This window comes from Chelonoidis abingdonii, chromosome 14 (assembly GCF_003597395.2).
Source record: "Chelonoidis abingdonii isolate Lonesome George chromosome 14, CheloAbing_2.0, whole genome shotgun sequence".
Classification (NCBI taxonomy): domain Eukaryota; kingdom Metazoa; phylum Chordata; order Testudines; family Testudinidae; genus Chelonoidis; species Chelonoidis abingdonii.
The window spans coordinates 26,742,317-26,755,239 of NC_133782.1; the positions used below are offsets into that span (position 1 = coordinate 26,742,317).

The 12,923-nt window shown below is 43.0% G+C and overlaps 1 protein-coding gene across 1 annotated transcript in view; it reads right to left on the reverse strand.

Annotated features, from left to right (window-relative positions):
• The window catches only part of MAP1LC3A (microtubule associated protein 1 light chain 3 alpha), a 30,156-nt gene extending 17,880 nt beyond the window's left edge, over positions 1-12,276 (reverse strand). Inside the window, exons 1-2 of the mRNA XM_032769667.2 lie at positions 12,240-12,276; positions 10,126-10,149 (exon numbers count right to left, since the gene is read on the reverse strand). Coding sequence (XP_032625558.1) covers positions 10,126-10,149; positions 12,240-12,276 — 61 coding nt within the window. The remainder of the gene's footprint in view (positions 1-10,125; positions 10,150-12,239) is intronic.
• Between the last annotated feature and the right edge of the window lie 647 nt (positions 12,277-12,923).

The following is a 12,923-nucleotide window of genomic DNA, read 5'->3' on the forward strand; positions in this document are numbered from 1 at the left end:
TCAGCGCTTTTCTGAGTCAGGCAACAGCCCAAATTTTGAGTCCTAATTTATGAAGGTTTCAACTTTCAACTTCCTGCCTTGCAGGCCCACATTCCATCTACGCACCCATGTTGCTTCTCCAAAGGAAGAACTGGCCTCAATTTTGATACCCGCTGGCAGGGTTTTAGATGTCACAGCTAGGGTGACCAGCTGTCCCAATTTTATAGGGACAGTCTCAACTTTTGGATCTTTTTCTTATATAGGCTCCTATTACCCCCAACCCCTGTCCCGATTCTTCACATTTGCTGTCTGGTCACCCTAGTCACAGCCTACTTATACCCAATCTGGCATCCCAAATGACGCTTCTTGGCAAGAACCACTTGTGTCACCATCACAGACTTATAGCTACAAGCACCTTCTGTTGGCCACGAGAGAATTCACTCCCAATCTCACTACTGAAGCAGGACAAAACAGAGAGGAAGAGGTAAAGGACAGGAAATTTTTGCACAAACATCTTCTCCATTTCAGTTCTGTGCCCTTCAAAATCTGATTTCCCCCAAGGCGTGGCTCTTATTCCAATAAAAGCAACAGGCAAAAAGTCAGATTCTTCATTTTTATTTGAGAATTTCGGAGTCACCTTTGGCTCAGGATGTTCCCCATTCCCTTCAGTACCTTTAGAAGCAATGGGACTACCAAAACAGATGCCCCAGACACAGCCACCAAACACACTGCTGGGCAGGCTAATAGGGGGAGCAATCAATGGAGAACACAGACTCTGGATAGTTTAGAGTACAGAGTGACCACCAGCTCCATCCTTAGGAAAGACTAAACAGCCCATCCTACACCAATCAGCAGGCATGCACAGGATGAAGCAGTTATGTTTCTAATGTTTTTCATCTTTTGGAGCTTTTATTAATGCTTCTGAGAGCCATTTATGGGGCCAAATAAAGCAGGGTGTCATCTTCTAGTGGTATTTCAGTTCCTGGATGGTGAAAATATCACAAAAGACAACCACATTTCATGATATTTCACTCCAAAAGTGCCTCCCCTTGGGGAAAAATATCCCTTTTATACCCATAAAAACTAAATGTAAATACCAAGATGTTTGGGTTTATTCATGTTTATCCAAACACTAAGACAACCCTAGCAACACACTCATTCCACAGACCCTACAGGACAAAGACACTACTGAACCCAGAAATGGATTGGCTATTTCTCAATTTCAGTTTTGCACTCTTCAGAGTTTGCTTTTCTGCAAAACAAAACAAAAACATGCAATGTAACATTTCCATTTCCCAAGTTACTGCCACACCAGGAAACCCTTTGATCTGCAGTAGGTTATGCAGTATGTTAGGAGGAGCCATACAGTACCAGTGTTCCAATTCTAGCAGGCTTCAGCACCTCTGGAAAGCGAACCACAAGTGACAAAGGACAGAGCTACATCCAGTATTGCTGCTTACATTCTGCTCTGCACAGTGAAATACATAAAGGGTCTGGTTCTCATTCTTTGCAGACCTAAAGCTCCTACTGAAGTCAATGGGAGTTGTGCACATGCAAATACAGGATCAAGTCCAAAGTGTATTTGTGCCACAAACAACACTATTTCAGCGTGAGACTCAGGGCTTGGCTACACTGGAGAGTTGCAGCGCTGGTGGTGGCTTTACAGCGCTGCAACTTACTCACCATCCACACTTGCAAGGCACATACAGCGCTGCATCTCCCTGGCTGCAGCGCTGGCTGTACTCCTGCTCTGCCTGGGGTATAACAATTGCAGCGCTGGTGATGCAGTGCTGCTCCGCCAGTGTGGCCACCAAAAGCGCTGTAATTGGCCTCCAGAGGTATTTGGAGGTATCCCAGAATGCCTGTTCAGCCACTCCCAACAGCGCTGCAAATGTGGCCACACTGCAGTGCTGGTAGCTGTCAGTGTGGCCACACTGCAGCGCTTTCCCTACACAGCTGTACGAAGACAGCTGTAACTCCCATTGCTGTACAGCTGCAAGTGTAGCCATACTACAAACAACCCCAGGCAGCTGCATACGCCAATTTAGCAAGACTCAAGTCCCCCTTTGAAATCGGTTGCTAAGAGATTATCAGAGAGTCAGAAGGAGAAATGTTCTGTTATGGCAGATTCTGAACAGTGACATTTTATTACTCCTCAGGACAAGCAATGTAAATAATTTCATTACAGTGTCAGACTAGTGCACTTAGGTGCCCCCACCCCAAGTCAATCAGAAACTTCAGCACATACAACAAGTCTTGTGTGCACTTCAGGCCCCTCTTTATTGGCTGGAGATGATAAAGTCTCTTTCAACTCAATCCTGAAGCAATGCTAATTGACAGGGGACCATATCCCAAGAAGCAGGCAGGAGTTATGGCTGCCCCTTCTACCTGGCAGCGGGGAAGGGGAGCAGTGCCCTTCCTTTGCCAAGATGCATCTCAGTTGCTGCTCCTGAGTTACCAGGTAGCAACAGCATGCCACAGTGGTGCTCTCTCTGCAGGTGGCCCAGAGAGAAGGATGGCCTAGTGGTTAGGGTGCTAACCTGGGCCATTGGAGATTCTCCACTCATCCAAGTTCAATTCTCCACTCTGCAACAGCCTGAATTGGAACAGCTCTGCCCTCTCTCACAGGAGTGTTGTGAGGATAAGAAGATCCAAGACCGTGAGAAGCTCAGATACTGTTGTGACAGGGGCCACGTAAGTACCTGCATTATAGAGCTGGCTAAGAGGCTGTAGCCTTTCCTCTCCGATCCAGATCCTGTCACAGCCCTGCCTTTGTCACTCGATAATGCACTATGCCAAGGGCTACCCAGCGGGCACCAGAGAGAGGCTTCAGCTAGTGCTGGGAGCTGCTGCCCGTTCCAAATAAGCAGGCAGGCTTTTGCGCCACACTCATGCTGGGCTTTGCTGGACGTCCCTTCACTTTGGAATGAAATTCCAAGGGCTGGTGGTCACAATCTACAGAGCCTGCAAGGTCTAGTGGCAGATTAGTTAAGAAGTCACCTCTATCTTTATGTCCCATCATGTCTCGACTGCTGTTAGTTCCTGGAACAGATCGCTTCAGGGTCTGCTCAGTGCAGCGCCCTTTCCTCTGCCAATTCACCAGGCTTCAGGGTACAGTATAAAGCACACCTGTTTAACAGGCGTTTGGATGAGTTTTCACAGGGCAGAGTGGAAAGATGTGTCAGCTAAGGACAGCAGCCACTGGGTGAAAGCAGCAATGACATCAGACTTCTGCAGACAGGTGGCAGTATTCGTTAACTGCAGTTGAGTAATGCAAGGATCCCAGACAATTTAGCCTTGACCTACATGTCACCAAATCGGAAACCTTTACATTATCAGAGCTGCAACTACACCCTCTTCCCTGGGCCTCTCACTGAAGGGACATGCCAGCACCTTTGCAATGCTCCTGGCACAACAAGAGAAGCACCAAACTCAGATGTCACGGAGACTGCTGAGCAAAACATTAAGATCTTGAGCACATGAGCTATGAGGGAAAGAGCAGCCTGTTTCCTTGCTCACACATACATTGATGATTAGGAGGCTAGACCTTTGGATAGCTCCATGGCACAAGAGTTCAACATGGCAACAAGATGAACACAAGCTTCTGATTGCTTCTGCTAGGTGAGATTTTATTGCTAGAGCCCCTTGGAAGCCAGGAATATTCTTGTAACATTACATAAATGAGGAAAATGGCTTATTTCTCTTCCAATTGCTGCTTTAGCAGCATCTGCAGAGTGCACAAAATGACGTAATTCAGAGAACAAGCAAGAGGACAATGCCAGCTCAGGGCAGGGCTGGAATGCAGGGGTGATACAAAAAAGTGTTTTCAAGGAATGATTGAATTTCAATGAAGAAAAAAAAAAAAGTGTAGGTTGCTCCCTCTGCAGAGAATCCTAAAGCAGCAGTGTTGTGCTAAGGGAAGGGAGACGGGTTCTAAAACAAACATTTAAAAGTGACTTGTACTTCCATTTTCTAAACTGACTGAAGTGTAAAATAAAAATGAAGTTAAAAGCCCATCCAGAAATAGGGAGCATCAAATCTGGATGTTTAAATTCTTTCCATTTTCATTTGCTGATGGCTGTCAGACACACTGGGAGGAGATCAGTTATTTTTAAACTGAGTATTCTGAACCTATTGCTACAATGGGATGCACAGACCCTGTCTCTGGGCTTGCCAGGGTCACAGGGACCTGCAATCAATGCAAAAGCACTTAGGGAGCAGGGGTCATGTGACTGGTCAAATCAGCTCCTGGAGTCAAACAAACAGAGATTCTCATGCAATTTCATTTTTAGACACATAAGTAACTTTCTAGCCCTCAAGGCTGTGGAGAAAAGCCTGGGGGGGGGGGGGGTTGAGATGACTTGCATGCGCCCCAAGAGCTCAAAAACCAGAACGTCAATAATTTTCTTAGCGTCTCATGGACTTTAAGCCAATCTTGTTATTTTGGGGGCCAGACGTGATTTTTTAATGTTTAGCGGTGGAAAACCTACATTTGTGGCTTTGCTCATAAATAACACTGCTCTACAGCCAAAATGCTTCTGAAATAAATGTAGTCAAACTCTACTAATTCTGGGTCACTGAGAACGAAAATGATGCTTAAAATTGTTGATTGGCTCTAGTCTAGCTGTTGGGCTCCAGACTACAGCAGTGGAATCTCCTGGCAGGTGATGTTAGGGTTTCCATGTTCCGTGACCGTCAAAAGGATCTTGTCCCATTCTTCTTCATGGAAGGTGATCTTGTAGCCTGCAACAACATCGATGGTGTGATGGCAGCCCTCAACATCGTTCACGATCCAGATGAGTGGAGACTGTTCATTGATTCATCGAAGACGAGTCTTAAAGCTGTTTTGCTGCATAATGGCAATGTTTTGCCATCAATTCCAGTTGGTCATGCAGTCCATATGAAGGAAACCTATGACAACATGAAACAACTTTTGAGGTGCATAAACTATGACCAACATCAGTGGCAGCTTTGTGGCGATTTGAAGGTTGTTGCTCTCTTGCTTGGTCTGCAGACTGGATACACAAAGTACTGCTGTTTTCTCTGCGAATGGGATAGTCGTGCAAGAGATTCCCACTACATCAAGAAAGATTGACCACTCCGACAGTCATTGGAGCCTGGGAGGAAAAGTGTTCAGCATCCACCACTTGTTGAATCAAGGAAGATTTTGTTACCACCCTTACACATCAAGCTGGGTCTGATGAAGAACTTTGTCAAGGCCATTGACAAAACACAAGCAGCTTTCAAGTACCTCCGTGGAAAATTTCCAAGGTTAAGTGAAGCTAAGATAAAGGAAGGTGTCTTTGTTGGTCCTCAGATTCGTGAACTTCTTCGAGATGATGCATTTGACCATGCACTGCGTGGCAAGGAAAAGACGGCATGGAAAGCCTTCCAGTTAGTGGCAATAAATTTTCTCGGAAACAACAAGGCAGACAACTACAGGTTGTTGGTGGAAAACCTCCTCAAGGCATACAAAAGCCTTGGTTGCAACATGTCACTAAAGATACATTTTTTTGCACTCTCATCTAGATTTTTTTCCACCGAACTGCGGAGCAGTGAGCGACGAGCACGGCGAGCGATTTCACCAGGACATTGCAACAATGGAGAAATGCTATCAGGGCAAATGGAGCCCATCAATGCTTGCAGACTATTGCTGGACAGTGACAAGAGATGCTCCATTTAATGAATACAAGAGACAAGCCAAGAAGCGCCGAGTAGACACTGAATAGGACTAAACTATGTACATAATAGTTTTTTGCCTTTTGTTTCATAATAAATTTTATTTATATAACCCTTTTGCTGATTTTTAAAGTGTTACATAAACAGGACAGGTGAAATATTATCATGTAAAGCAACCATAAACACATGAAAAGACCTAGGTTTACAATTTATGATTAAAACTCTACTATCTACACAATATACATAGACATAAAATGTAAAAACTTAAATATCTTAGAAACAGTAGCCAATCAGTTGTTTTAATTGTCATATTTGAATTCAGCACATCAAAATACATAATAAATACCACATTTTATCTCTGAAGCAGACTACTTCTCAAAAATTGTAGACCAGTGTAATGAGCCAGGCCACAAATAAGTCGTGCAACCCAAACTCATGTCACTATAACCATTGTCCCACCCCATTCCATCACGTATTCTCCCTAACAGCATATACAGAATACACACAGGCACTATACGTATATTTGTGTTTTTACACCAACACAAAATCCCTACAACTAATTTAAGCCAGATAAATATTGTATGCTCCAGTATGATTTTAAAATATGAACAGAGACAGTACATTCTGAAAAGCACTTCTGGATCCATTTAGTTGTGACGAATTACAGAAACATGCAGTCATTATTATTAATATACCTCTGAAAAGGAGTCAATCTACCCCTCGGGGGTTCTGCACTAAGTTGTGGCTAAGCGACATCTGCTCAGTGTAGTTGAAGCTTTACTGCTCCATTTTTCTCTCACAACCACATAAAAGCTGAACCTAGATAAGTTACTGGAGACCAGAGGAAAACACTCACCTGCCTCTTTGCAGAAAGCAATTTACAAAACGCTGCCACATGAGTCAGGCAGCCTGAAATCAGGAGGGATGAATGAAGGGAAACAGGTACAGACTGGATCCATCATCCAGTTGTGGCTATTACCCTTCTCAGTGGAAAGTGATTAGACTGCAAACAGAAGGGAGAAGAAAGAGTAAAAGAGCAGAAAACAACAGGAGGGCACGCGGTGGTAGTGAAAGCATCACGAGTCCTGATTCTCAGCAATTAAATAAATAGTCTCCCATTGACTTGAAAGGGACATGGATCAAGATTTGAAAATATAAACCTTCCCCTTGGTTAGTTTCAAGTGCTGGCAATCAGCCAGCAAAGAGCTGGAAGCATCTAGGCTCATCCTAGGAAAAGGATGAGTGTGTGATGCTCAGATAGGTAAAAAACACTAGATTTTCAACCAGAAAGATTTTTCCTAATATATACATTCATTCCTCTCACCAAATCCCCACACACCTCAGCACAAGAGGCAACATGGAACTAATCTGTGCGGCAAACAGCTCTGCTTCCCATGGGAAAGTGGGGAGCAAAGAAAGCTTAAGACATAGATGGGCTGTGGAACAAGACAACAAAATGTTTGGAAAACCAAAGTTGGAACACACCATCTCCAGCCCATCTTGCTAAGCAGGGATGACAAGAGCTAATGGTCTCCACGTAGTGTTTGAACTGGGTTTGGATAATTTACAAAAAAGTGCTCTGGGTACAGATTAGCTGGGCTTTTACTTAGTCATCATCATTGCTCCTCTTTTCTTGAAATAGGAAGAGCCAATTCCCTCCCTGAAAAACAGACAAAGGTTGTCATCTGCAAGTGCCTCCCTATAGCTTTTGCTGGCCTGCTCCTCAGTCTCTTTATTTTCAAGATATTTATAAAATTAAGTTACTTCTTCAAAGCAGAAAACCATTTCCAAACAGACAGCTTTAAAAAACTTACCAAGTATCAAGAGCAAAACAAACAGTAGCACAGAGGCCCAGTGCCTATGACAGCTTATAACTAATGGACAAAGAAACCATTTCATTTATAGGGCAACATTTTAAGCACACACGAGCTCAAATCCACATATGCAAAAACTCACATTTGGTAATTCCTAGAAAGGATCAGAACTATTTGCTTTGCACACAAATATGCCAGACTGCATGTACACATTTGCAGGGCCTATTCTGGGGAAACCACTGAAAAATCCAGCCTTTAAGTTTCAAGTTTACTCTCTCTTTTTTTTTTTTTTTTTTTTGGCCTTTGCAACACATCTCTAAGCCATCTTACTGAGCACAAAAGGCATCAAATAATTTCTGTACAATTGATGATCACCAATATACTTATACAGCACTTTTCATCCATGGACCATGCTTTACAGAGGTGACATCTGTCTCCATGATGGAGAAACAGACAGGAAGTGATCCCACTTCTCCTATGGCGCACACCAAGCCAGTAGCAGAGGCAGAAACAGTTCCCATGCCTCCGGCCTCCTAGCCTAGAGCCATTCATTGGATCACTTTTTCTCTGCTGCTGAGTCACTGGAGCAGTAGATCTGTCTGACAGCAACATACGCCTCCCAAGAAGAAGACGTGACAGACATGCAAGACTTATTTTTCCTGGCAGTCATATTTGTAGTTTGCGTCCTATGCTCTTGTTATTAGACAGTCTTCTGGAACATGGATATTGATTTAACTGGAATGAGAGAGATTTGTTTAGTTTTTCCTTGTACTCAGTATTTTGCTAGCATCATTAATCAACCTCGCATCATACAACATTAAACTGTGGCGGAGACAACCTCCATCGTCACTGCTATGAGTAGATCTATATAAAACATGTGTGGTTTAAAACTCTGTGCTCAACTAAGGTCCTGCCTAAACTGAAAGTAATAGTGAGCCTTGCTCCAGCTAATCAAGCTATTTCTCTATAGCAGTTTTCAGTGTGCGCATGTGCAATATATATAAAGCAAGGGAAAGCTAATTCAAAGACAGAAGAACTACATTTAGTACTCACCATTCCTCCAAGCCATCTCCTTGAACCTCACCATGGGGAAACCTGTCCCGGTTAGCAGAATCCTTACCACTCCACACTGGGCAGAATTTGACCCTACTTGCTTCCAGTATCAACAATTGCCTTTTCACCAAAAAAATAAAAGAAGGGTTTGAATTCCCAATGCTCAAGGCTGATGATCAGCCAGAGAAATGGATCTGGGATGGGAACATGTGACCCACAGCACAGAATGTGGTTAAGGAAGTCTGATGTGATTTGTTGATGTGGCTATCACCTTGCTCTGGTTGCCCCCTGCAAGATGTATGTGAGAGAACCAAGCCGGATGAGGTAATATCTTTTATTGGACCAACAGACTGTTGTAATAATGGATGTAATGTAATAAACCATAAATCCATTACAACAATCTGCAACCCAAACACACCCTTTTTGTCCTATGACTAGGGCCCTACCAAATTCACAGTCCATTTTGGTCAATTTCATGGTCATAGGATTAAAAAAAAAAATAAAAAACACAAATTTCATTATTTCAGATATTTAAATCTGAAATTTCAGTGTTGTAATTGTCCTGACCCAAAAAGGGTGGACTAGTTTCAGGTCCTTCTTCCAAGCGTACACCTCAACTATATATGGTAACCACACTGGCTGCTTCAGCAGAGGCACCAAGGAGTCAATGGGCTAAGGAGATTGAATATTTCATCATTAAAGGGTGGTCCCTGCAGACCAGGATTGAGGCTGCCCTGCCAGCGTGCATGGGAGAAGCTTGCACTGATGCTGTACCTTGGCTTGGAGGCCTTCAGACGCCAATACCTTTCACGAGCAAAACAAACAATTCTCAGGGCCTCACTCTGCAAGTCCCGTATGTGCAGACACCCTGCTGGAGTCAGTGAGTGGGCATACAGGACCAAGACTACATACAGGGACAAGTTCAACACTTTTGTAAGTGGGAGCCATTCTGTTCAAGCCACAGCCATCCAAAGGGAAACTGACAAACTAAATAAGAAGAAATGATGTTTTCAAGCTGTCAAGAGGGAGGCAGAATGGCAGAAAGCAAAGAAAATACTAAATGTATTTTATTAAGATAGTGAGTGTCTTAAAGAATTTGTTGTCTGGAAAGAAAAGTCTAAAGGAAAGAGCTGATCTATCATGAACTGCCACTCCTACTGTCACTAAAAAGGTGTTAACTGGCCACTTCACATTTTGTTTTAACTACTTATGCTAAAGAATCTGTTCTACCTTATATATAGCTGTGACACTCTGAGTACATTTTCCAGACCCAAAGAAGAGTTCTGTGTAAACTTGAAAGCTGGTCTCTCTCACCAACAGAAGTTGGTCCATTGCCTCTGTCATGCTGTCTGCTATGTAGCTCAGAACTGAGAGTGCCAGACTCAGGTCAGGCTGGCAGAAAACAGAGGAGACACCCAAACTGGTGGTATATTCTGTAATTAGATTTTACCAAACCAGTGACGAGCATGCACTCCTGGATTACTACATTAGCCTTACCATGGAACCACAGAGGGTCCCCCCTAGGCTTTCAAGCACATCCTGCCATTCAGACAAACTGGACTTCATTATAAAAGGTTACTAAAACTGAAAAACCCCTCACCTTCCAACCCCAAAGGTTTGGTCACTCACCCTAGGTCAACGGATGCTCCAGATCACACACCAAAGACAATGCTGACAGCCAATTTCTCTAGTAAACTAAACTAAAGATTAGCTAAGAAAAATGAAATATGAGAGGTTAAAGCAGGTAAAGTATATAAAAGGTGCGTCAGCATTTGTAAGTCCAGCTGTTAGCAGAGATGTAATGTCTGTTCATTTCCAAAAGTCTCTCAGGGTTACCCCAAAATGGCTTTGGGAACCTCTGTCCAATCACTCAGGATTCCCCGTCAGAATCCATCAGTCCAAAAATGCAGAATCACTCCCAGGATTATAGTTGAAAACAGTCTGGCATGCTGTTATGAACACAAAGGAAATCTGTGGAAAAATTAAACCTTAGTCTTAAGAACACTAAAAAAGGGGAAAAATAAATGATGGGTATATGACCCAAGGGGTGGTGGAATACTCCACAAGATCACATCCACGATCATACAACCAATGTCAACAAGCAAGGGCGATATGTCACAAAAAGCAAATCATATGCAAAGCACTAGATTAGAAGGACTGTGTGTGTGTGTAGTATAATCAGCTATTTTTATAACTGTGCTCCTCATTTTTTGAGACTGGTACACTTCTGCAACTTTGAGTCTTCTGAAGAGATACATGCTGGGAATATAGCTTGGGTGGAAATGTTTTCCATAGCATCCTCTCCCCCTGCACTGTAAACAATCACTTCCTGTTCCAGTTGTGCAAGGATTCCAAGAAGAAAACATGCTGTATTTACTTTCTCCAATAGACACTTCCAGCCCTGAACCAATGCAGATGCGTGGGCCACCCAATCCTCCTCCCCCAAGGTGCTCAGCCAGCCAGTCAGCTGAGGGAGCAAAAAGGCAAATGGAAAGTACACAGAAACAAGGAGCACTTGCAGCTGCCTGATCCAACCTCCCTACCCCACCCCTACCGCTCTTAGGCTATTTTAATCCTGTTTTCTTTCAAAACACAAGGAGCCTTTTGGGGGGGGCCTTAATAAAGGCTGAGCAAACTATAGTTAGCAGGCCTGTCCACGGTTTCTGAAGCATATGCAGCTGCCCCCAACACATTACAAGCAGGCATTTGCTAAAAGAAACAACATGTTTTTCTGAAGGACTTTATCAGCTTTTGATATGCAATTAAAGAAAGAGTATAACACACAGCAACAGCCCAACCAAGCACACATCATGCATGCTATTCTTGTTTGTTTAGAGTCACCTTTGATTAGCTGCATTATACAAAGAGCAGGCATGTGTCCAAGAACACAGGCTTTTGTGATAACAAGCTATTTTTAAAAAAAATTATAGTTCCCAAGAGACTGGTGATTTGAGAGTCACATCAGCAGTCTGAGTGGGAAGGAGGAAAGAATTTATTGTGTAAACTATGAGGTAGGGGCTGTCTCCTCATGCATGCCTGTGCAGTGCCTAGCACAAGATTCCTGACGGAGGCCTCTATTATCATAATATAAAAACAGTCGCTATTGCACTCCGGCATGGGAAACTTCTGTGAACCTGCCGCATGACAAATTACTGCCTATGGAAAAAGGCTTAAGAAAAAGAAGTTTCAGATCATTCCATCAGCTTCCACTGATCCCTATAAATAACATTCCGGTCAAAGATTACATGTTTATAGTAGTTTTATTGTTCTCTTGCTTTCTGCACTGATCCAGCCTTCCTTCAGTCTACCTAGTGCTATATTTTAATTTTCTTCTTTATTATTAAATATCTACATCATCATAGCGCCTTCTGTGCATTGTTACAAAAAACAGCTGTATGGTTTGAGCAATACACATTCTAAACTTCGAAAATATTTTCAGGAAGAACAGTACCAACAGGATCTTTAAAAGGTAGGGGAAGGCTTTGTTCATCTCACTAGGGTTGAAAGGTTGGAAAAGGCACCCCGGTAATAAAGGCTAAATGTATTGATGAAAAGTGGCTGATAAATTTCAACACACCTTACAAAGAGGAGTAAGCAGCATTAGTCCTATTTTGCCAACTGGGAAACTGAGGCACCAAAGAAAAAGTCACACAAGAAGTTGGTGGTACAGCTGAATACAGAAAACAAGTCTCAGGTTAAAATCGGGTGCCTTACCCACTAGAGCACACTTCTTTTGCTCATGGTAAACCATGCCCTAGTTCCCAATTTGGGACTTGCACAGTAAGGTTTTTCAAAAGGACAAATACAAAGAGCCAAGTTCAAATAAAATATATATGGAGATACTGCATAAAGGGAGAACCACCTTTACGCTTTTGGAACAGATATTTAGAGTGGCACACATTTTAAAAATGTATACAAGAATGTGGGTGTGATTAATGTGCACATATAATTACCCCCACCATATTCACACATAAAGGTAGGTGCATGTAACTGCAACCACACCGCTGTCATTTGTTTTTGTAGATACCTGTTCTGCACACAACTGTCATAATTGTGCCAAAACGCATTTCTGCGCAACATTTTTGTAAGTCTGGTCCTCCAAGGCTTGTTTATATATTGGTGACGGGACCCAAGCCAGAACAACTCCCATGAGCAGTAAGTAAAGAGCTGGAGCTGAAAATTACAACTCAGGCCCATCCTGAAACTAAAGTTTTCAAGGCCAGAGTGTTCTCAAGCCTTACTATGCTGGTTGGGGCCTGGTACATTCACCATAGCCTGCACTTCATATACTCTCATTGTATTTATTACTTGCATTTTAAAGTGCTCATCAACAAAATTCCAGGGTTCCATTTATCCCTCAGAATTGGGAAATACAAGGTCATACATGAGGTTTATGAA